Source organism: Anticarsia gemmatalis, chromosome 8 (assembly GCF_050436995.1).
Source record: "Anticarsia gemmatalis isolate Benzon Research Colony breed Stoneville strain chromosome 8, ilAntGemm2 primary, whole genome shotgun sequence".
In the NCBI taxonomy this organism is placed as follows: Eukaryota; Metazoa; Arthropoda; class Insecta; order Lepidoptera; family Erebidae; genus Anticarsia; species Anticarsia gemmatalis.
This window is the reverse complement of record NC_134752.1, coordinates 6647323-6672754: the sequence shown is the minus strand read 5'-3', so window position 1 is coordinate 6672754 and position 25432 is coordinate 6647323. Positions and strand designations below refer to the sequence as shown.

Here is a 25432-nt window from a genome sequence, read left to right as displayed (position 1 = left end):
GTCCACCTTGAACCATAGACAGTCTGTGCATTAGTGTACAATGTAACTTGACTGCCAAATTGATTCCGGTTGTATTAATAATAGACTGCCGACTGCCAAAGTGTCTGTGCACATAATGTGACTAATTAAGTACTTACACGTGTACACACATAATGGAGTAAAAAAACCAAAGTCAAATTGTCTACAATGTTATTAGAAAGGAAGTAAGACATGCTATGTAGATCCTACAATGTATTTATTTCCGATTTGGAATAATTAAGTAGATAGCCCATGTATTAAATTAATTAGTCTAGAGGTTTGTAAATCCGACGTAACATCACTTGTCTCTTTATTCTGGTGCTTGAAATGTGCTTAATTAAATAAAAAATGCCAGGCGGTCTAGATGTAAAGCGAGGGGTTATAATTAGCAACTTTAACACTAGCTAGGTTGACCACTTCCTACACAAAAAAAAGTAGACAAAGTATTGCATGTATTTAATTTCGAATTACAAAAAGGAATTGGTAATGAATGTAATTTTATGGTACGTTGGTGTATTACTATTGAGGGTGTCTTGGTAGTTAGAATCCAGTACTAAGAGTACGGGCTTTAGAGGAACGGCGGCTACAGCGGTGGTTGTCAGGCGAGGTCCTGCTGAGTGAATGTTGTCTAGCCGAGAAGCGTTGAATGCGAGGCGCGTGTCCCACACCAACACATCAGAACATTCCGTATGACGAAAGTACACGTGATGGCCGTCGGCACCCAGAAGAACTACTGGTTTACTATGCTCACCGAATACTGGCAATAAAAAAAAAACATTTTTAGAAGTATAATCACTCATTTCTCTCTTTCCACCTACCATGAGGGCTCAAAAAGCTAGCTATTTTTTACCTTTCCTATGATATGGCTATTTTTTGTTTAGTAAGAATAATGTGTACTTATGTAGTACGTTTTGATAGGTGTACATAACTGACTCGGGTTTTAAATATGACAGATTAGGTAGATAATTATATCGGGGAGGCAATCAGTCACGATTTTGTGTTTCAAAGAGAAATCCTTGCAAAATATTTTTGTTACACTTTGAAAGATATACTTAGGCATTGAATCGGTACGCTCCTGTCTGCGTTTTGAAAATGTGTTGCAATATCTTAACATTTTAATTACAACACTGTCACCAGACTTACTATAGGCTACGAAGCAATTGCTACAGTTTGGGCGTGTCATGGTAATGGTACATTAGCAATTTATAAAGCGATTAGGTATGTATGTACATAAGTCTATTAACAAATTATTCAAATAAGTGCGGCCTTAATAATAAATGAATTAAGCTTTTAAAAGAGAAATGGGCGTGTTTAAGACACCTCGTTTGTCAAGTTACGAAATACGTCGAATATTACGATCGCTAAATTAATCTGCTAAAATATACAAGTCACGCAGGCTGTTGCATTTATTTATATCTGTAACGGTCGTATTATTAATCTGGTACCCAAGTATTGATAAACGAAACCTACTTATTCACTCATCTATATGAGTATTCTAACATAGAAGCAACTTCTTATGTCTATGAGTGTCTCGACTTTAAATTATTATGGATCAAAAATAATCAAACTATATTTGTAAGCCTTTAAATCGCAGCATATTTTTTAAATAATTATTGGTTCGACTCCTGGGTTGGTAATAATAGTAACGAAGTAGTTTTCTACTTTAGCCTAAAAGTTCGGTAGTGTGACCGGTCAGTCTTAATAGCCTCGAGTCCCATAAAATACATTATAGCATTTTCTGCTTCGATATTATCCTAAGTTTACCTGTGAGTGGAGCAAGTGAGTCTCGTCTCCGTAAAGCTGTAGTATCAAGTTCGATAATGCCCCTCTGATGAAGTCTGACAATATACATAGAGTGTGAAGGTTGCTTCACCAGGGCTATTTGGAGGCCAGCGGTTGGTGTGCTCACCATCACCGACCATTCAGATCCTGAAGACACCTCGTGGACCAAGACAGACCCTCGTGACGCGTCTGAAATATATCTAGAAAAAAGACATCAAATAATAATATTACGTATTAAAGTAGTCAGCATAAAAAATAGCACCAAACTGGATGAAGCAACCAATACCGAAGGCACTTATTACAAACTACAGGTCTACGACTTGCGTCTTTTTCGCGTGTTAATTTTTTCGTCGCTTTAAAAAGTTTCGTAGGTGCGAAACTCAGTGACTGATTTAATTAACGTCCACAGACACGACACAAGTCGTAGGCCAACGATATTGCGTGAACTTGCGTATGTAATTATGTATCACACTTCATTGCGTTTGTATTTCTTTTGATTTGCTTTTTAATTTCCAAAATGTTTTTTTTATACAGCATGTTTTACGATTGATTAATTTACATTCACAATTCCACAAGATTTATTCCACCATTTCGATGTGGTCACCTTATTAAGAACAATAAGAATTTAACGAACGTTTTTTATAATAAATAGTATTTGTTTTAAATCGCGTGTCTTGCTGTCCATACAGGTAGAGTCGTAAAGCTAAGTTGTCAATAACACAAAAGATTAAGGAGTAAAAAATAGCCATGAAGATCTTATCAACTGAAACCTAGGTTTTAATGCGGAATATAAGGCTTAGTTACAAATGGTTTTTGCACTAGACAATAATAATTTATCTTTGATAAAGATAAGCTATACCTACCATTCAAAATTCACCCTGTACTTTTGAGTTACCTACCATATTGCCACACGATAAAAGTATTTGAATTTATTATTTGATTAATGTAATTTAAATAGACACGACTTATTGCAAAGTCTAGTCAGTGTCACCTATATATTATTGCTTTCGAAACAAAGTAGGCCCGAACAGAATATATGCAGGTAATAGATATCTAGATAGGTATCTTTTTTCAGACGATTGCCAATGCTTTTTTAACATACGCAAGTAGGTTATTTCTAGGTCATAACTGAATGTCAAACGCACTAAAGATCTAATTTAATTTCGTTTCAATTAAAGTATACCCATATTTTCATTAAAATACCGACGTTTGCTCCTTGACAAAAAAGTTCCGTGACTTTTTTGTCACGATACGGTTCTGCAATCGTTTATTTTTCGTAACTAATAATAGGCCTTTTAGTTGCCACGTGTAGGTATAAAGAAAAAAACAAATTGTCTTTTATATAGGTATTACTTACATAAAAGTTTTCCCCACTATGGTGTACTCAACAGCTATGTTCTGGAGCAAAGAATTGGGTTCTGAGAGAGAAGATATGTCGATGGTCTTGACTTGTTTCCCAAAGAACATGTTGAGGACGACCACTTTAGGCGGACATGTGCACTGAGGCGTTAACAGGGTGTCCACTGTGCCACTGTCCAAAATCCATAATTTACTCTGTGGATGAAATAAACTGCATTCGATTTTCTCTCCTACATATTTTTATAGAATCAGTAGGTTGCAACAACCAAGCAACTCTGGGCGCGGTCATTCTATAGATGGGTCACCACATATTGGTATTCGAACTGGGCGTCTCCGTGCTTCGGAGGATACGTAAAAAGTCGATCGTGGTTGATGTCAATTGGATAACAGCGGGTTAAACGTTTAATCAGTCAATTTCATGTATTTAACTTAGATACATAATTGCGATCAACCAGCAATTTAAATGTTCCTAACTGCTTTTGATATACTCTAGTTTGAGAAACACTGATGCACGATAAAATAAAATAAAAATTGTTTATGCAATTGACAGTCCGGTAGGTATCTATAATATGAAATATTGTTTCTACAGGACGTGTTGCTTTTTACATTAAGCTTACATAATTATTCAGACGGCCGTGGCTTTATATAATTAAGCAGCCAAAATGATTGATGGTCCTTTTGTAATATTTCTAATACAATTAAAAAAACAAATCTCTGCTTCTGTGTGCGCTTGGTAGTGTATACGTCTGCTGTTCACGAGGTCCCGAGTTTGATTCCCAGGTCGACCAAAGTGCAATCAATAGTAGTTTTGAGTATGGTGGTAAGTATATTGCTTGGTATGTGGCAATAGGCTCGCCCCCTAACACATGGAACTATTGTTTAATGGCAAATGTAGGCGTAATTCATACGCTCCTTCGTTGGCACCATCACGTATAACATCCATGGATTCCGTGGTATTATGCGCCTATATTACCCTATAAATCAGAAGGTACATTACAAAAACTTGCGTTTTGGTGCGAATTAATTATTTTCTAGGTACGCATAAGGTCGAACCGTTCTATCCATTGTTATGCTTTGATTCGATTGCACGACTAAAGTTCAATTGAATGGAAACGAATCATACAATGTGTTTCCACGTTTGTCGTAGACTAGACTATGTCATGTATGAGGTGTGTTTCTGTGTAACTGTGCAGCGAATACATGTCGAGATACGATCGATCATACTATTATTTACGTTCCTACTATATGGGAAAAGGTTAGCAACGCCTACTTGCTTACACACATTGTTATATAAAGTTAAAGATCTAACTATAGCTCTTTTTTATTTTCATTAATTATGGTATGTGTTCTGAAATCAGTTGGAAGTTTTTCTCGTTTGTTGATGTAAATTGTAAGTAGGTACCTATTAGGTTCGATTGCGCTCTTCAACTAAACAAGTTTTAATGTCAGGCGTCTTGTTAAATGTTACAAACTTATTGCAGCAAACTATATAACTTGGAATGCGTACACAAGGTGTGGCGTAAGTATAATCTTCATTGACACTAAACAGAGATTTTTTATACGATGATTGGGTACGAAAACTGCCGAACACACCTTAACTAGTTATCCAGGCTAATGAGAGAAAATTCCAGCTAACTATGGGTATAAACGCCTTTAAAATTAGCAACCTGTCGTTAATTTGAGCCTTTGGATTTATTACGAGAGGGACCTTCTAGCACAGATATATATTTTGCTTAGAATTATGTAACGTATGTAACTATGTATCTCTATTTAAGATTTACTATAAAAGTTGTACACGTTACTGAAATAAAAATTTCATTTTACTATCGCTTTTTCGCACAAAATTAGATCAGACCACATTAGTGAACAGTTTTTAGGTTACTTACAAGATGATCTAAATAGAAATCAACAGCGTTCTGTATGACACTGCAGTCACCCATCTTATGAGAGCGAAGTTCAGGGTACGGCTGGAGCTCCACACGATGTTTCTCTTGAACTATTTTCCAAAGCGTCGCCATGACACCTGGTTTCATTCTGGAATCACGGAAATAAACTTTATAAGCAAGAGAGCGACTTTAAGATTTTACAAAGTAAACTAACCTCAAACCGATTTAGTGGTACAAGATACACAAAAAATTCTAACATTAAGTTAATACTACTATTTAGTATTAATTTTAGCCCTCCTTTTGTTTGAAACCATTTTAGTTAACTAATTAAGTTGTAGTAGTAACATAGAAAAAGTTGAGCTAATACCTTGGTGTAATAACATAGACGTCATCTTGAAAAGCAAATGCTTTCGTCGCTATAACATTTTCTTTCACGCATTGGCCACTATGTATCCACACTTCCAGTCCGTGTTCGCACTGAGAATGCATAGGTCCTCCGTTCCATGCTAGGTTTTTAAAATGACCACTAACCACTGATAAAAACCATAATATTAAAGTAACTCTTTTAAGTACAACGTGCAGCATTTTGTTCACAACTTTCTTATATTCGCACGGGTTCAAAATAAAAATCATACTATTCAATAACCGTTTTCGTGCATTGAATTGAAATGCTGATGTCGAAGGAATTATTTCAGAGAAACATGCATTTCTTTGGAACAAATAATTAGTCATATTTATCAATAACTAACAGAGTCTTATTGAAATTATATACCTTCTGGCATAATCAGGTGACAACCAAAAGATTTTTTTAAAGGCATTCATATTCGACTTTTTTATTTCTTTCATTTTCCCAAAGAACAGTAGTGCGATCTTGTAATGTAAATAATACATTATATGCCGTGACGATTAGTCAACACGGTTAGATAAATAAGTTTCGACACCGCATATGTAAGCTGATAGGGACCGAATTCCGATTCGCTCTGATTGTTTTTGCAGGAACGTGAGCTAACTCTTCCGACACATAGGGCTGGGCTCGTGTTTCCTGTTGCTCTCACAGTCTCCAATACCGTGTCATTATATCGATCGAGGACAAAAAGCGGCAATTGTGCACCGCCTGGGAACCAACCTACTATACTTATTTACAGATAGTTGCCGCAATACTCACGCTTACATTAGTAGAATAATTGGTAGATTATGTCAATGTACTTTTCTCCGTGCTTTTAATTACTTCTCTACGGCTTGGTAAACCGAGAGCGAATGTTTGTTGTTGTAGAGCTATTTTAGCTATGCGATTGACAATATTACTCGTATGTCTGCCATTTATTACAGTTTGTAATCGCTTATCTTAAAGTACCTAATTTCTAAAATAATACATCATCTTATGTTAGTCCTGTTAGGTTGAGGAAGCAATAATTTGTCTGTAAACTAGCATTATTAAACCACGAGTATCTATGAAGTAAACTTTATAATCGTACTGTTGCAATCATCTATTGAACGAGATATCATCTTTAGTGCTCTGCACTCTATAGCCACTCCCTGTGAGCTTACATTAAACAAGTATGGAGTACAACCTACTTGGTGTACTAACTTTATCGTGCATTGTGTATCGTGATCACATGATCGCCATGTTCTCCTATTACCTTTAATATTATAATAATATGCGTTGTCATTTATGGAGCCTCATATAAGGTGCGCTTGAGCAGCGATTACAGGCCACCGTACCGAATCACTATCGAAAATTTAACCGCCTGTGTCTGTAGCATGTTTAAAGAGATTTAGGTATATGACCTTATTAAGAACTGACCAGGAATTTTAAAATATATTTGATTTTTTCCTAATTATCCAAAATACCAAACGTTTTTATTTTAGGTTTAAAGCTGCCTTTACGTCCTAACTATCAGGTTTAATATGTAGGTTAGGAAAAATTCTATTCTGTGCTCCTAATTACCGTTAAAATAATCTCAGTGGGGTTCAAGCCTAGTGGCCTAGAGGCACATTGGAGGTTTCGTAACGTGACAGATAAATGGTAATAAAGTCATCTAATGGATCAGAAACCGTTGAAACACCCTCAGGTATAAAAAGGTGTTCGTGTTAAGTAAGTAGTTATGTATTTCGTTATAGCGGAAATTATTAAAATATATTTTATATTTTTCAAAATGTGTACGCATTTCAAAATACATTAAATTATCATAAACAACTCAAATTAGAGCTTATATGCTTATCAAATTTGATATTGCAACAATTTCTAATCCTAAACCGATAGTATCTTGATTTTTTAGCATTTAGTTATCTTTAAGATCAATTTATACAGTAGACAGGATTTGTCACAGACATTTATATGTAACTGGATTCTATCAAAATATTAGTCAAATTTAGTTTCGTCATGTGTGTCAGTTGCTAAAGTCTATGTTATAATAACATTTATTAGTAAAAAAAATATATTGTTAGTTAAATTTAAATATGACCTTAATACATTTTAATATGATAAATAGTACTGATTTATTCCTTAATGCCTGAGCACAGAGCCTAATGTTGATTGAGTGCTTGCTCTAGGCGGTCTAGGTCTCTAGGTCTTACCAAAAGATATGCTCTTGACATTTCCTCATTAAAAATGCTTGATTGCCTGACAGCCGCTATCACGATTGGCAATCACGCACTTGGATAATAAAATAATAGCACGGGCAATGCCGAGGCACGGCTGTAGGCTGGTGGGCAGCCACGCCTTCGGGATCGACCACTTTTACTTTTAAGGTGTTACGCGGTGGTGTAGAGGGGCGAGTAAAATCGGCGTGAGTGTGAAGGTTCTCCTCCAGTATAGGTCGCAGGCGGCGCACCGTGACACGCTTCGCCTCCTTGCGTAGCTCGCGAATTTGTGATTAAACACGTGCCGCGACCGATCGCGACCACGCACCACCACACGCCTCCATACAACCTCATACAACCTCATACAGCCTCATACAGGTACATACAGTGCAAGTGTCATTCGTTTATTTTGGCGCCAAACATTGTGCAGTGTGCAGTTCGTTAACAATTTACGTGTAATTATAAGTTCCCATTTTATTTATTAACACTTAAATATTTATAGACTAATACTAACTAGTTATAATCACGTTAACAAAGTAACGGACGAGTAATAGACTTTAAGTCTATTTAAATATAAAATGAATTCTTAGTTATACACATCCAAACCTTAACTTTTAAAATTAAATAATAACACTAAGATATACCTACCTACGTTTAATGCTAAATATCGAAACATATGAATAGTTCGGTAGGGATTTTATTCATTCGAGCAATTTGCGATTCAAAAAAAATCTTTATTTTATTGTTTTTTCACATCAACGATGTGTAATTAATTAAGTTATTAACAAAGTAGTTAACTTAATAAAGGGTACAATTAGTTACTTTATGTGAAACTGTGTTAAAAGCAAACTAGTAGATTTAATACTTGGTAAATTTTTCACTATTTTTCTTCGGCTTCGGTTGATTATTTTCTTTTTGGTTCGGTCAACAATAAAAGGATCACCTCCGATATTCTCATAATAATTGTTATTCGAGAGCATTTAAATTCTATAAAGACCAAATAATTTTCATCACCATAATCTGGATATCAAACAGAAGCTATTATACTATTTAGATTACTTGGCCTCAAATAAATCTTAGATGGCAGTATAATTATAAAGGCCTTGTCATTTGTGTATGAAAACCGTAATTGAGTTTGGGCAATACCTATAATAATCCGAAGTAAACAATAGTTCATTGTGTGATAAATTGGCCGTTATGTATTTACAAACACGAGAAAACAATGCGTGGACGTCCAACAAGCGGAGGAAGTTGTGGTATGCCCGGCGAGCTATCGTCTTAATTGTACAATCTAATTTACTAAATTACGACAGAATTTTTTAGTTTTTCTAATAATCAATTTATTACACGTATTGTAGGGCTATTATTTATAAAATTAAGTGCTTACCTCAGCTTTGCACAATAATGTGATATTTTTTTTCAAATTAAGAGTTTCAGGTGTCTTTGTTAAATATAGCGTTACAATTTTCTAATGATAAGGCTAGGATCCATAATTTCAGCTCATATTACATAATCGATCTCAAGGCAAGGGGCAAGCTAGTTGCAATTTATAATCAGTATAATCCTTACAGCTGCAATAAGTTAAAAAAAATCTCGAAATGTTTTGCAATGTATTAAGCCATAGTTTAAAATCTAGTTTTTATTAGTTGTATGTTTATCTAATGAGGTTTTATCGAAAAATATAAATATCATCATCATATCAATAAATATCATAAATACACCTATCAGGATATCTTGAATATCTAAGTTACCTCATTATTTTAATTTAAAATTCTGTAATAATCAAATTCGGTAGCTGTTATTCAATATTTTTATCAATAAATCAAAATGCATTTCACACGTTCTTGAGACATCTACGAATAACAAAATATTGTTTATTTGTTTCTTCATTTGTGTGATCAGTAATCACGCAACTGGCTACATTTTGATAGCAATAAGTTCATAAGTTGTTAAATCATCAAATACAATAAATGCATAACATGGTATGTTTTATACCTGATTGAAACTTACATTGGCCGGAACTATTACCGTGTCATAGTTATTGTCACACAAACCTAATATTCTCATAGTCAGTCAGTGGTATGTTTATAAAGAACATTTTAATAAGGATAATGGGAAGTTATGTATCCTATGAGCGCGGATAACAATCGGTTCTCATGTTCCCATGTGTTTTGTGCTAAAATCTATGTGTCAAAATATTTACAATGTACATGCTTCCCATACTAACAGTCTATTGTTCTGCTGAGCTAAGTAGGTAAATATTACAGACGGTGTGAATAGCCAATATAAGATGTTTTACTCTATCGTTCAATCATACTCGCAGTATACTAAGAGACGACTAACTGCAGCTATAGTAGGTATTACGTCTATCATATTTATTGCCTACTATCTTCCGCACGCAATTTCGCCTGCGTGGAAAGATTCTTAATAGATGCATAAAACCTTAACAAAATACGCTCTGAGACAGTTCTCGTTAATAGCTTCACCTATTAGTGAAAAACGAAAATTCTGACCAGTAGATCATGAGATTATATTCTTATATAGGGGACTTAAGCGGTAATGTAGAGATCATAATTAGAGATAGGTATTCCTTGCCATATATTTCAGAAAACCCGTAATTTTTGAATTAGATTGTCAGTGTACTTATACAGTGTTTTCATAACCTACAATCACGAACAATACCTTATTGTTAAATGACGTAGTGTTTATACATGATTTCAATACAAACAGATACTACAAAAATAATAATTAATATTTACTTTAATTATCTAGACATTCCTACATAACTATTGAAAGAAATAGATGCAAGAAGAAAGCAAAAGAAGTTAACATCTTAAATATTAGCGAAGTTATGTACCCGCTAATTTGACCTATTAGTAAGGTATCGTTAACAATGAGATACTGGAATAGCAAATCGAAGTCCCGTTGCATACAAACAAATTGTTAAAAAAATTTAATATAATGATGAAACAATCATATAAATCACCCAGATTAGCATTTGAAATTAAGTCATTAAATAATTATTTCATCACCAAACAAGTATTGGTTGAAACAGGTATTTTTAGCTACATTATCCATATATTTTTATACAGACATCAAAACTTAGAATATTCAGTGCCTAGAACCGGGTCAGTTCTTCAGTCTAGTTTTCAGTAGGTTGTTTCAGGCTCAGAATCGTCGACAAACGCGTCATTCTATTCTGCTCATACATCTAGTTCTATTAAGACAATGGCAATACATTTTTGATATGCATAAACAATGGCATAGACTAGAATCCTCAGGCGTAGGTATTAAGTCATTCGTTGTTATTACTAGAGGCAGCATCATGACTTAATTCATTATTATGATTTAATATAACAATCAGTGCATCCTACGATAGTTTTGGCCGAAGACGTGACGGCAACTAACGTGTACTTTTGTATTGTGAGGAACTTCTTTATATTTTCTATTTATTTTTTATTAATTAATATAGTAATGTTTATTAACAATTAGAAAAGAAGTGAATACTTTTGCTGCAAGTGCATGAATGTTTTGGTAAGAAATGTAGAGTTATATTTTTACGAGTTTTCCTTTTAAACTGATCTGATATAACCGAATTTTAACGACTTGCTTTCTAATTGATAATTCTTAAACGGTCACAATTAAGATATGGATTTAGATTTTAGATAAAAAAACGTCTTATAACACGGAATGTGTGTAATCTTAAATTTAAATAATGTCCTTACTAGATTGAATCGTTTCCTGATAGTTTTGTAACCACAGTTAAACCTGATAAATGTAATCGATTAAATATCTAGAAAACATCTAACAGTTTCGTATTTTATATGTAAATTTTTTATTCATATATTGGTTACTGATTTTGATTTCGACTTATATTTAGACATTTAGTGTTAATTGCAACAATCGATTTTTTTTAATTTGCAATGTCAAATATCGTGTCCACAAAATAAGTCGGAATAGTTTTAATTTAAATTAGTGGAAATTATTTATTACCACTATTGGGGCATATCTATTATATACATACGTGTAATCGTGAAATAATAATGAAATATAAGAAGTTAAAAATATAATTATAATCTTGTGTTTTAAAATAATAATTGTTTTTAAAAATGTTGTGCGCGCATTAATCATTTTCTTTATTCGGTTACCTGTCATTATCAATGAATATTGCAAAAATGAAATTTACTCTTAATTATTGAATGCTTCCAATCACGGAATATGGACGGAGGGGCGCGCGTTAGTAAATCCTTGATGCGGTTTGTGCTAATATTATTTTATGTAGGTTGTCATGTAGTTGATAGAAATTCTGTTTGTTTGATATTCTTTTAGGCATAGATAGTTCTCGTTATATTGACTTTTTTATAAAATGAACGTACATTTTCCGTTAACAAATCTAATAGTTTAATGATGTACACAAATTGAAAGCTACGTACTTGATTACCGGTTTATTAAAAGTGAAGAGTGTCGCTGTCAGTAGAAAAATGTCGTATGTGTATATTATTTATAGCACAAGTTGGTATTTTCTGGTTTTGGAGGCAGAGCTATAAGACTCTCCTTACCAGGTGTGTTAATAGCGCTTGAGGCCACGTGTAGCAACAAGTATTGACTTTCAGGATTGCAAAACTGTATCATGTATGTTCACACGCCCTACCTACACGCGACAATCGACATAAACGTGATACATTCTACAATCATTCATGTAGTTTTATCAATCTACAGTAAAAAATAACACTATTCGTCTATTCACAACGACTAATTGTTCTGATGAAAATTGGCTAATGAACATAACCGGGAACGATAGCATTCTTATTTCATAAAAACTAAAAAATGCAAAAGCTATGTCCAGGGATACACATAACGTAAAATAAGAAGTAATGTAAAGATACAATTATACGTTTCGTATATTTAATTTGATGATTGACAACTCACAGAAACTCTACATTTAATCGTACCTCAAAAACTTGACCTTTATACAGATTGTAAATATCGGTTGCAATAACAGTTAGTCCGAGTCGATTGAATACTTCCGATGAACGAGTTAATTAGCGCGCACTATATTTAGTAAACGAAATGTATAAATACAATAAAGTAAACAAGGAATCCTTGGAACATTTCCTTGGAAGTTTTGCAAAATTAGTGTTGCATTCGATCTCCATTTCCAATTATCTCGCAAACAATTGTTCATGTAATCTGATTCCGAGTTTAAGATAAAATAGGCCTATTCATGTCGTGTAAGAAACAATTTCACAACACTAATTGTTAGTCGGGAGACCGATTGTAGAAGCTTGTTGTTGCAAATTTCGTAAATATGCAGAACAGTTGTATAGAGCTGAGTGTAAAGGTACGTTGTTTTGTAGAGCGCGGAGACAACTTGAGTGGTACGTTGTAAAAGACGTATCCGAAGTCACGTAATGTGAATACTGTTAACTAAATCGCTCTCCTTTTAAGCCAAACTAAAGTAACGAAAGCTAGATGAGCTCTAAGCTACCATTGCCTGTAACAATACTGCAATACTTAGAATTCAAACCTATGTTATAAATCCTGTAGTTCGTCTGTCTGTTATACTTTCACAATTAGACCAATTATTATTAAGGTTACTTTGTAGATCGCTGAAGGCCTTAGATAAGTAATCGTAACACTTTTCGAAAAAACACCGACCGGCTGACCAGCTGACATATAGGGTGACATTTTTTGCGTGACCGGAGCTGCGTTGGTCAGCTAATTAAATGCACATTTGATTAGATTCTAAGAACGATTAAGAAGTGATAATAACTGTAAGATATGCAATACCCAGTAATGGTATGTTAAAAACGATTAATTATATTGATTGCGGATCTTTCCAATATACTTCACGCACACGTCGATATAAGTGGCTGTTTAATCGCCGCGTCTTTAGGGTTATCAACTCACCTTGCCTGTTGCCTTGCGTGTTAATGACTCAATACAGATCTAGTGAATATAGATTGTCACAGCTTTCCTTTAAGTATAGTAATTGTTTGTACGTAATTTTTAATATTACTTATATTATTCTAGATAGAGTTTAGGTGATTTTTTGCACCATCAGACTCAGACTAAATTTGTCTGAAATTTAGACGAAGTTAAACAAGCGTACCGCGAAGAAAGTCTATAGTCAACAATGATTAGATTTGGGCTAAATAGACATAAAAAGTTAAACAGAATATTAGGTAAGTATATAATTATAGTAATAGACAGTCTTAAAAATATTGAGTACAAAGTCATAAACCAATGATATCCCATTTGCCATGCGGGTAATATAACAATTACGGTAATAATGACAAAGTATCTGCATTTTTTTTGTGTTGGACGGATCGATGCGATGCGAACAGCCCTAGTGAAAGTGGTTTGTTGTGGTTCGTTCAGAGTGTCGATTCACGTCACCACTTGATACATATGCTGTTACCGGTTTGCTTCGTAAACTATTTTTTGCGCACTTTCTGCGTCGATACTGTTTAACTCATGCACGAGTATGTTAATCTGAGTTGCGGTAATCTAGCATATTGTAAGATTTGCTCCCGGAAGGCCGGAAGTAAGTTCAAATATTCACTTACTACCTTTTGTATCTTATCTCTGGTATCTTGTATTAATCTAGTTTTTTATTCCGCTGGTTGTAGTGTGATAAGCTTTTTTTAATTTATGTTTTGACAAGTACGGGGAATCCGTCAAAAGTTAATTTTGAAACTAATAATTCAGCCCTTATTCGTAAATTAAAACTTAGGATATGCATTAAAAAAAATGTAATTATGCACAAGTTTAGTGTTCATAAAAAAGTCAGTTTTATTTATTAGTGTTCATAAAACATATTACTGATTACCCTAATGCCGTGTTTGCGTTGCAGTAATTGAGACGGTTATTAACACTGAAATATACCTGGCCAGTGAGACTTATACTCATAAGAAAAAAAAACAGTTAAAAAGGTATGCTAGGTTCTTATACAATAAAAAAGCAACTCGATTACACCGCAAAATTATCCGAAGTGCAATTAATCTGCTTTTAAAGTGGTCTGTTACTTAATTAAATTCGAAGCCGTTTAACAATCTTAGTCAGGAATGCTTTAACAATAATGTAATTGGCCTTACAAATATTTTGATAGCTCACATAACTCTTACAGACTTCAGATAACTAAATTACGATAAGATCTTAAATGAATTTACACCCAAGTGGCAACGGTTAATCGTTCGTGCGGTGTTTTATGTTTAGACGAGAGGTGAAATATGCGTACTCGTTGAGAAGTGATGGGCGATGACAATTTCATAGTAAGCTATTGCTTTAATAGCATGTGTGCAAGACATATCTAAGCTCCAGCCAAGTTTAGCGTAGATTGTTTTTGTCAAAGCTTTTCATTTCATATTCAATATCAGTAGCAGCAACCTTGAGTGTTTCAGCAAATGTCAAATATCACGCGTGAACGTTCACCGACTAATTTAGTTTTTTTGCATACTTATTAATTATTACTTTTTCTGCTTAGGGATATAATTAAGAGCGCGATAGTCTTGCAATTTTAGTTTTATCCGGCAACAATAAGTTTGTGAGCTATAATTTTTAAAGTCGCTTGGCGTGAGTGCATAATTATAATTCTCATGACCCAGTTCACCAGGGTATTTAATTAACACATAGATATCGATAAAGTGCATATATAGCCTTGATAAACATATAATTACTTAAAAGTCCGCTTCCGATGACAACACTTTAGGAATTGCTGATCAGTGTGATTAGTGTCGAAATTATACAATCATACATGACATTGCATACATAATCTGGTGCATAAGTTGAACATTGTAATTGTATTGCGATTACAGCGCACGCAGTTTATCAACTTATTTATGTGGATGTATGTGATTGTCTAGAACATAATTATCAATGATGTAGAGATGATTATAACTCACCGCGTCTGTCTTTTCGATAAACCCCTAAGAAAGTAATATGCATGCATACGAGAGATACGATAAATTGCTAAAATATGATGATGATTGTTGACATGTCGAGCAAGAGTTCAAGCGGGGCAATGTTTGCCGGGTGCCGTGGAGAATAAGACAATATTTACGTGATATCGCTCAAACAATCAAGTTACATCCGTTAACCGCACGCGTCTTCGCAAATAAACCAGCCGTTTTAAAAATATCTAGGTACCATTGAAATCTTTTGCATTGCGACGTTTGGTCTTTTTATTCAGACGATGCACTGTCCTTTCATTCACTGCGATTGTATCGTGTGTCGACTGTAACTAAATTGTGTTAGTATCGCCAATTATTATCGAGTTTCACTCATTTGTATATAAGCGATTTAATAAGTGCGGTTTCTATTTCATTACACTTCATTCAAGGATCCGTTCGTGTGATCTTCATCGATTTAATGTTTTTTTAACGGTATAATGTGATAATAATGATGTGATTATTTTTTTATTAGAATATATAAAACTCAGAATAGGTTATAATATGAAGCTAATATTATTGTGTATTTCGCAACCAGTCACACAGGGTGAACGACGTTAAGCCTTAGGTAAGCTTAAATATTTTTTTATTTGCTGAAGCTACTGGTTTTTTGACTTGCACGTTTTGGTGGTCAATGTCAGGTAACCGAAGGCAAGGGAAACGAAGTTTATATTGCTTAATTTTTGAAAATGCTACAATGGTTTTAAAAACGAAAAATAAGTCTAAGTTTCTTGTATAGTAGAGTCGCAGTAAATATATTATTGCATAATTATTCTTCGATTAAATACTTACCTTCTTTCGAGTTTTATTAAAAACTAGCTGACCCGTGCGGCTCCGCTCGCGTGAATTTCGTACTGTTGCTTATTCGTTTGAGCACGCGAATTGCGAAGCACTCGATACACCTAAAAATGCTAACAACTCTTTTGTCATCTAATGGTTATTTACGAAAGGGACCCGAAGGGCACACAATGTGACACAGGCTCAGGCAGGCCTGATTTCCTGTGGTTCCCTTCTTTTCCGCTCTCGTCTGTATCCGTACCAGTTTACAGTGTAAAATATAATACCTTATTATAGACTGACCATTGCTTACCCGTCTGGATTCAGAATATTATAATAGGTACAGACAGACCTATCTGCGCCGGAGCTCTTCACACGCGTAATAATGTTTACTTGCGATGATACGTCCGAAACCGCGTAACCCGTAATTATTTTTTATATATCATCCGTTGTTTATTTTTTAAAACTTACCTACCACGTAGTCTGTTTCATAGCTATCCAATTTATTTCCTTAATGCAACCAATTAATTTGGTTATGTGTTTCGAACAACAACGCCATCTGTTAGTTGCGGCGAACAACGACAACAAACGAAATTACTCGATTGCCATCTAGGATATCCCGACCGCACCGGACCCACGTAAACCAACATTTTTGTGTAATATATCATACAACATTTATGTTTAAAAATCTTATAAATGTATAGCATGTTTCAAAGGTATTTTTTTTACAATAAAGCCATCAAAACAAATTAATTAGAAAAAACATGCTTTGTTGCGAGCTATAACGCCATCTATTGGTTGGTGCTAACAACAGGTATCGATACGGCAGGCGCCGCGTTAACTTTATGCGAATGTTGTGAAATGGATTGTAACGCCATCTATGGTCTCTATAGGGAAACGCAGGTTCAAACGATTTCTACGTATATTTTTAAATTTTCTAATTTTTTTTGAAATTTTATGCTATAAAAAGTATCCTAGAACATGCTCCACTACTTAATCTATGCATATACCAAATTTCAGTGCATTCTATCCGGTAGTTTTTACGTGATAGCGTCACATACAGACGGAGGACAGACAGACAGACAGACAGAAAAGAAAATTATAAATTGCAGATTCGGTATCAGTATCCGTTACTAAACATCCCCCATTGGTTTTTTTTTAAATATATTCAATGTACAGAATTGACCTCTCTACAGATTTATTATAAGTATAGATTACCAACTAGTTTCGAGTAGATTGAACTTCGTTGTTCCTTGTTAAAAGTTTACAAAAGTCCTGCTCAAGGAATTTGTTGAAGTGATTTTCTTAAAAAAGTATTTCTTGCTCTTACTTGGTTATTTCTTGTCCTACTATTGGATAACACTTTATTTCTTATTTTAATCTATTTCAAATTTATTAGAAGTGTGTACAACAGATAGTAGCGTTTTACCTTTAAATACGTACACACGTAATATGATGGTTCAAATATATGTACATTGATAGTAGAGCCTTAGGTAAAAGGATGCCAATGTCGTCCTATGTTTTCTTATTTTGGCTATTGAAGGATTTTGCAATCAAGGCTAGCCACTTACTGGCTAATTTAGAAATGAAAGCATCGAGTAATAGAGTGGGCTATTTAGCATCAAAGTGGGTCAATCTCAAAGGAAATGTATCGAATACCCGACGGTCTCAATATAGACGAGTCTCTATGATATTCTCAAACGTCGTTGTAAAAGGATTCCCTCTTTCATCATATTACTCCATTACCTTGATAACATTTTACGTAATTTGAATAAAATCAAAGGATTAAATAACCTTTATGTAACGCCTACCTAAATTTCTTCCATCGCGTCGCAAAAATGTTTTGGTTAAGCATTATAAGTTTGCATAGTGAAGGCATTTTCACATTAAGTCCGGTTTCACTTACATACCGGCCTCGTTCACGCTGTTATCCCCGCCGGACTATCAGCTGCAATAATACGGTGTAATCACAAGCTTTGCAGCCTTGATACAGTTAATTAATACATTATTTACATACATGTTCATAGGAAACGATTATATGTGTAGTAAAATTAATATTTTTTTCGCAAAATTTGGAGCTCGACAAAACAGTGATGATACGATTTATTTAAATGCATATTTCGCGTTCTGCATTGATGGTAAAGTCAATTTTAGATGTTATGTTTACGATATATTTTGTGCTTAATATTCGTAGCAGGTTGTGTTCTTGTGTCTTATGGAAATCAAAGAAAACGCCTCCGCGCTTACATGGGGATAAATGACTATGGATCACTGGTTACTATATACATATATACTATAACTTGATTACACGGTTAATCAATAGATGTTTAGATACGAAAATTGTTTTCGATTGAGTGTTAATTCTACATTAATATTAATTCTTGGCTACTAAATATCTAGGCTACAGTATGATATTGACGCGTGTTTAACCAACACAGATCGTAACTAATTTAAATAGCTGCCGTTTCCTGCATCAAATATTATCAAACATGGCGCGTTTAGGGTTATCTTATTATTAATTATTAGTAGAACAGTTCGTAATTATAAACAGACATCCTAGTTTATTGCCGTAATGTATTATATAGGAATGTAGTACTTACCGGTATGTACGCTTGTTATGCAAACATATTTTCCGGTAGCTCTACATTTTTTTTCCGAAATGAAGAATGATTTTGTATAAACTCGATCTAGTTCTGCTATAAGTAATATTGTTCTTTTTAGAAATCGAACTTTTTAGACAAAAGTAGTTATGAAGATTTAAGTATTGCTTTACTGAATATGTCAATCAAATTAACTTTATTCACGGATACTACTCACGGACTACACACGTGTTGTAAAGAGTTATTTCAAAGAACCTGGTCACCAAACCGCAATTGGCCAGCGTGGTGGACTCAAGGCCTGACCCCTCCCCCTCGTTTGGGAGGAGACCCTTGCCCTGCAGTGGGACAGTTATGGGTTAAAGAAAAATCTAAAGTATCACTCAGATAATCGATATGAAAACAAGACGGAAAGGAAAATTGCAATGAAGGTTATTGTTGTTTTAAATATATTTATTAGTAGGTGTGCAACCTTCTATTTTGAATATCCATAACAATTAATTTTGTTTCTGTTATGCTAGAAAAGTTAAACCTATTGAGGATATAGTTAGTGCGGAAACATTCCATTCGAGTTAGAGGCCAAATTCTATATTTTTTATTTAACCTTGATTGAAGCGTTCAATAGTTACAATACAATTAGGGTATTGATCCTGTACGACATGACACTTCGTTTAAATCATTCTAATCTAAACGAAAATAAATCATTTAACTGGTCTAAAATTTAGCAAGTAAATGACTTGTTAAAACACTGGTCGAAAAGAAATTTTTAAAGGTTTTACGAAAAAAATATTAATTTTAAAATTGGAGCTAACAATAGTTTATATGAACTTTTTTTTCCACGGTACCGGGGCCATTTTAATGTTCATTATTCCTTGAAGGCGTACAATCAGGCTAATTTGCCTAGGCTGCCTTGCCTTCGGTTACTTGAATATTGCTAGAATGAATAGGCACTTTTCATTCTTACGTAATGTTGAATTATTAGTCTAAATTGATACAAGGCTATCAGGTACAGAAAATGCGCTAGACCATTTCATAAAAGTAATTAGAATATAATAATTAGGCAAGAATATTTATTTCTTTTTAATTATGCTCTTCAACTAGTCTATGACAGCTTGGCATATTTTGATAAGATTAGATTAGATTATTTTTTTGCATTGCTCTCCGTTATTATATGTCCGCTAGGCCATGAAAGTCAAAGAATGCCATGAAAGTCAAGTCAAGAAAAATCTATTGTGCAAACAAAAATACTATATGTAACTACCTATTCATTAAATTGACTTATAAAATTGAGCAAAAAGTTTATAGTTGCTTGACAACTGACAGCTACTGTCGGAAATCGTATAGGTACCTAGTTGATAAGCGCTAAATTTCTTTTATAGAATAAATGCCACGACACACATTGGAGACCACAGACTTTGAGCCTGTTTTGATCCGAAATCTAAGCCTTACGAGTACTTGCCATAAAGTGAATATGGATATACAATAAAAGAAAAAAACAACATCTGAAGTCAGTAATTCGTACGTTACTGGCACCAAATCAGCTGAGTAAACGCTATAATAAAAAAAACATGCTAATTACCATGACAAATAAATAAAGTTATGCATAAGATACATTTGAAAAGTCGATCAATATAATTCATATTAATAAGTAATGTCCTTCCTGTCTGGGAAAGGATTGGACAGTTTTTTTGTTCATATCACAGTTACTTCCCTCCGTAATTCGAGAGCGCTAACCTTGTACAGCTTGAACATATTAGAATAAATCCGGCTCGTGTAACTAAACTGATTTAAATCATATCACGCACTGTCTATTATTCATTTAATATCCAATGAGGAACTGCATTTTCTCCGACGAATTAATTGTACCATATATATTTCATTGCATGACTTTGCAATTGATCTGTGTATTATTTAATGCTGCTCTAACAATTGTGAAGCAATGTGTAATATTAGGTAACGTAGGCACTAGGCATAGTAACAGAGTTTGAGTGGAAACATAAATTGTTTCCGTGTTTTGTATTTATGCTCTTTGAAACAAGAAGTGTTAATATATATTAATACTTAATTAAACAGTAAAAAAACGCAGCTAAAACTTAAATGTATCTAAAGGCATATTTTTGAAATATTTCTACGACGATAGCTGCAAGGCAAAACACATTTTCAAAACGAGAAAATGAAGATATTTTGCAAATAATGTCTCACTCAGTAACAAAAGTGCAAGTCTTTGTAACATAATAAGCCGTCGACAATGTAAGAAATCATTATTTCAACAAGAATAGCGCATTCATTCAAATCTTGACATTCTGAGTGACTCGCTGACAGGGTAATCGCACGCAATTTTAGTATTAAACCAAATATGCCATTGTAACTTAACAACAAGGTACACTGGACAATAGGTCACGATTTCGATCATCCGTAACGAAGTGGAAAATGCGAGGAATTTTATAGGCGAGGTAGTGTTGGCGTTGACCACCACACTACTTGATTGCCATTGAAAAATTACCCATTTTTATCATTTGGGGGTTGCTGTAAACTTAGACCCACCGGCTAGATTCCCACCGCGCTGGGACTGCGTAAACGGGGCATGTGGTCCACCGTGGAGCCCACTAAAAATCCTGACGTGTGTCCAACCACTTCCGCGAAGACGTGCGCTGGGATAGCCCTATAGCATAGTACGTTTATACATATACATTCTATATACTCTTGTAGTGAATGCCTTGAATAGTTTTCGTTCAGTCAATACTTTCAAATGTCTGTCGCAAGCCTGTAAAATGACTTAAGCCTTAAGGACATAATCTAGCATTATTGATTGCGAAGGTCAGAATCAAGTCGTTGAAACAAATAATATTTATTGAAAGTAATTCAATAAGTCTAGATCAAGACTGTATCTCGCGATAAGAAATTGGTTATTAAAAGATTAGACTTCAGAACTTAGAACGGCAAAGCTTAAACGGATCTAGACACAATCGTGATGGAAACAAGCCAAGCAATTGATCAACGGTGTCTTTCTGTCAGCAAAAATGTTATTCCAAGCGTGATTTAAGTTTAGCAGATTATAAACCCGATCATAATTCAATTCTAAGTTTTATTGCACGACCGGTCTAAGTGAATACTATTAAATTACCTTGTACACTCGACAAAAATAACTTACGAGTGTGTGACTCTATAACATGAGTAAGTAGTTGATCAACGAGTTCAACTTGTGCAACAAATAAATCATTAATTGAAGATTAATTTAAAGTTTACTAGAGCAATCGTAAAATCTGATGAATGACTTGTACACAACATTACATAACACGGATGGTATTATTTATATCGAGTGTCGACTAAGACTTGCCAGTTATACATATGTAATAAGGAACAGTCAGCTACAAAAGTCGCTTTACATCTTTATAATATTCAAAACCTCTTTGTTACAAATGTTTTTAATCAGGGTGGTATTAGTGGAAATTGAACATTTTATCCAATGTCAAATATTTTTTCGGTGGAATACTGTGCATGTTTCAGAATGTCAAGCTTCAAAAGATAGAATATTTTCAGCGACATTTGTTTCTGACTGTCAGCGACTGTACTTATAAGTAGTTTATGCATGTAGGTGTAAAATTGTGCAGTTAAACATTTAGTTCCAGTAATTTAAACATTTAAAAGCATTCCATGCCAACGCTTTTTTGTAACGACAAAAACATTTGTATCAAAGGACAACTAGTGCTAAACTGGGTCCTATTAACCTTTGACTTTACATTATGAAACGCTAACTTTAGTTATGGCTGTTACTACAAAACTTAGAAGTATTAGGATAGGATGGATATTCTTAGAGGTTCCGTTGGAAATCGTAGTTTAATCCGCTCAGCCTGGCGTAGATAAATGTTAAAATTTATTTGAATTATGGGATAAAAGTTACAACCCTGCCTACCTGAAATATTTATGTATAGATATAAGAGCTTCGTGGATAGAACGTTAATGAAATCACGTATAAAACGCTCGAACAAATACAATAAAACCCTACGAAATTTTGCTCTAGTTTAGTTCTCTTTCATAAAGCGTTTTATCAGATGATGTTTTATTTTCTCCATGCAATAGTGAAGGTGTTATGTGTATTATGACGCGCGGCTCCAGCGTCATAATGATCTCGTTATGTTGGCGGAAGCGTCCTTGAACCAAAAGTAAAAGTCGTTCGTGAGCCTCACTAGGTCATTATCGTGGATTCGTTTTTTGTTTTACGTCTAAGTAAACCCAAATATGGAGATATAATCGCAAAAAACTAATTTAAATAGAACATTTAGTTGAACTGTAATTATTCGCGTATTAAAATACAGGATTTACATTTTTTTCGGAAACTAGTATATTAGTGATGACTACGCCCAAATTCTTGCCTAATTTCCAATACCGTTTATGAAGGAAGTACCAATTAGTAAGTTTCAGCACCGCCCTTGCAAAGACTAACTAATGAGGCACTAGTCTACTACTGAGTACTGAGGTGCAATACGCATATTAGACAATACGATGCTATTGCCCTAGTATCAGACTAGTTAACATAACAATTATACGTGGCAATTACAGCCAGTGTGTTGGTCAGTCATGCAAACTACTCGTAGTTTGCACGTAAAGTAATAAATCAGGCTACATGCCACTGATAGCTCACATACGATCTACTAATGTGGCATCATTGCGAATTAATTAACGCCTGCGATATATAGAAAAAACACTGCGATAATATAAGCATTCATTCATTTATTCTAAAACGAATAATTTTAACGTTGAGTAAGCATAATAATGTCAGGTAAAAACTAACTTGATTATGATTTTATCAGCACCGTTAAAACTGAATAGCGTTGTACAATGTAATACGGAAATACACATTTAATTTAACCAAAATAATGCAATACTAGTCAGTAATTGGTTTAGAGCGGGGTTCCCAACCTTTCCTTAGTCCGGGACCACTTTTATATTATTCTTGTTAGCAGGGACCACTATGTTAGTATATCAAAGATAAAGTGTATTAATCGTCCTGAAAATTTTTAATTATAAAGTCATTCGCGGACCACATTTTGACTGGTGGTCCGCGAACCACCGGTTGGGAACCACTGGTTTAGAGTCAACACTGCACATATTTTGGCGCGTACATTTACAGCCAGCCATAACACATTGATATTTTTGCAGGCATTTAATATGAAGACGCAGATAGTTATGCTGTTGGCTCTTGCAGCCGCAGCGAGCGCCACTCTCGAAGTAGTGAACCAATGGAGTCTGATGCAATTTGACTTTCCTCCGGATCCAGTGCTCTTAGAAAAGTTCCAACCGGAGAACACCGTCGCTACTGGTCTTGAAATAGGCTGGGACAGATTATACCTGGGTATTCCTCGGCTAAGGGCCGGAGTGCCAGCTACTTTGGCGTGGATTCCTCGCAGCCTGCCCGCCGGCGTCAGTCCCGTTCTTCAGGTAAGATGAATTACAACTTTCATTTATTACTTACATCACAGCACCCGTGCTCTCACTCCAATTATAAAGTCGATACACTTTTAATATTAATTTCGTATGACATAAAATACATATGTAACATACTTTCCTATAAAAATCAAATAACGATTGAAGGTTCAATGATTGTAATAGACATGCATTTACGTCTAGAGCAAAATTGACTTACCTCGACCTTCATTGAAATAGTATTCGTGACATATCACGCTGGTGCCGATTGTTCAAATGTTTAGTTTATGAGGTCCAAACGATTTATTACAATTAATATCTATTAAAATGTTAGAAACAAAACACTTCGAGGGTTTTATATAAAAAGAATACGCAGCATACATCTTCTCATTGATATTTTCAAGTAGAGTAAGCTATTTAATACCGATATAAAATTGGATTAACTATATATTTGGCAAAGTAAAGCATGTTAAGTAAATCTGATCAATTTTATCAAGCTTGCTAGAAAATTATCATTTAACCATCAGTTAGGTAAATTGCTATGACGGCAAACTTGAAACTTAATTGAAACTTAATCCTAAAACTTGAATTGAACCGTTCAGCCATTATGTTAAAACATGGTTACAAATACCTTAAACGCTCTTAATTGCTCCTTAAACTGCAGTTTATTATTTTAATGTAGACATTATCATTATGTCTGGTTAACTTCATGAAATGGCGTGTCGTGAATCGTGATATGTCCAAGCGTGGGTCGCTATGAGGTCGTTTAATTTTGAACACAGACATATTCATTGACCAGCGAGTAATACCTATGTCACGGATCACGAAAGCCTGACATATGTGAAAGGTTTTACAGTTTGTGACTCATCAGACCAAATTGTAACTTACAAAATTACTGTCCCTCGGCTCCTTCCGTTACGAGGGAGCAACATTAGTCCATTTTTTAAGCCGAACTTAAAAAAAATTAACTTTGACTGAGATCGTTTTAGAATCTGAACACATTGAGCATCTTGTTTATAGAAATACGTATACTAGTATAGTTACTTACCCCAAAGAT

At 34.4% G+C, this 25432-nt stretch overlaps 2 protein-coding genes across 5 annotated transcripts in view; one reads left to right on the top strand and one right to left on the bottom strand.

The window, feature by feature from the left end:
* Nucleotides 1-18: 18 nt before the first annotated feature.
* Nucleotides 19-15568, bottom strand: LOC142974831 (uncharacterized). Of its 2 annotated transcripts, none has more exons than XM_076117380.1 (5): nucleotides 15533-15568; nucleotides 5046-5193; nucleotides 3158-3354; nucleotides 1783-2000; nucleotides 19-775 (listed from the first exon to the last, which is right to left on the bottom strand). In XM_076117380.1, the coding sequence occupies exons 2-5, from the start codon at nucleotides 5190-5192 to the stop codon at nucleotides 486-488; spliced, it is 852 nt and encodes a 283-aa protein (XP_075973495.1). In that variant the 5' UTR covers nucleotide 5193; nucleotides 15533-15568; the 3' UTR covers nucleotides 19-485. The 2 variants fall into 2 exon arrangements, with proteins under 2 accessions (XP_075973495.1, XP_075973494.1); XM_076117379.1 differs by lacking the exon at nucleotides 15533-15568 and adding an exon at nucleotides 5413-6102.
* The window catches only part of yellow-e (L-dopachrome tautomerase yellow-e), a 39236-nt gene continuing 21622 nt past the window's right edge, over nucleotides 7819-25432 (top strand). Inside the window, exons 1-2 of one of the 3 annotated variants that reach the window (XM_076117378.1) lie at nucleotides 7819-8083; nucleotides 24112-24390. In XM_076117378.1, coding sequence (XP_075973493.1) covers nucleotides 24121-24390 — 270 coding nt within the window. In that variant the 5' untranslated portion in view covers nucleotides 7819-8083; nucleotides 24112-24120. Of the gene's footprint in view, nucleotides 8084-11025; nucleotides 11163-24111; nucleotides 24391-25432 lie in introns of those variants that run through there. The other 2 variants (XM_076117377.1, XM_076117375.1) reach the window with 2 other exon arrangements.

Excerpts from the sequence above, each read along its gene's own strand:
- LOC142974831 (XM_076117379.1), bottom strand. The coding sequence starts at position 5,777 with ATGACTAATTATTTGTTCCAAAGAAATGCATGTTTCTCTGAAATAATT. Across the intron at positions 5,194-5,412 it reads GTCTATGTTATTACACCAAG|AATGAAACCAGGTGTCATGG; the intron begins GTATTAGCTCAA and ends CCGTGATTCCAG. Across the intron at positions 2,001-3,157 it reads ATAGTGGGGAAAACTTTTAT|ATATATTTCAGACGCGTCAC; the intron begins GTAAGTAATACC and ends TCTTTTTTCTAG.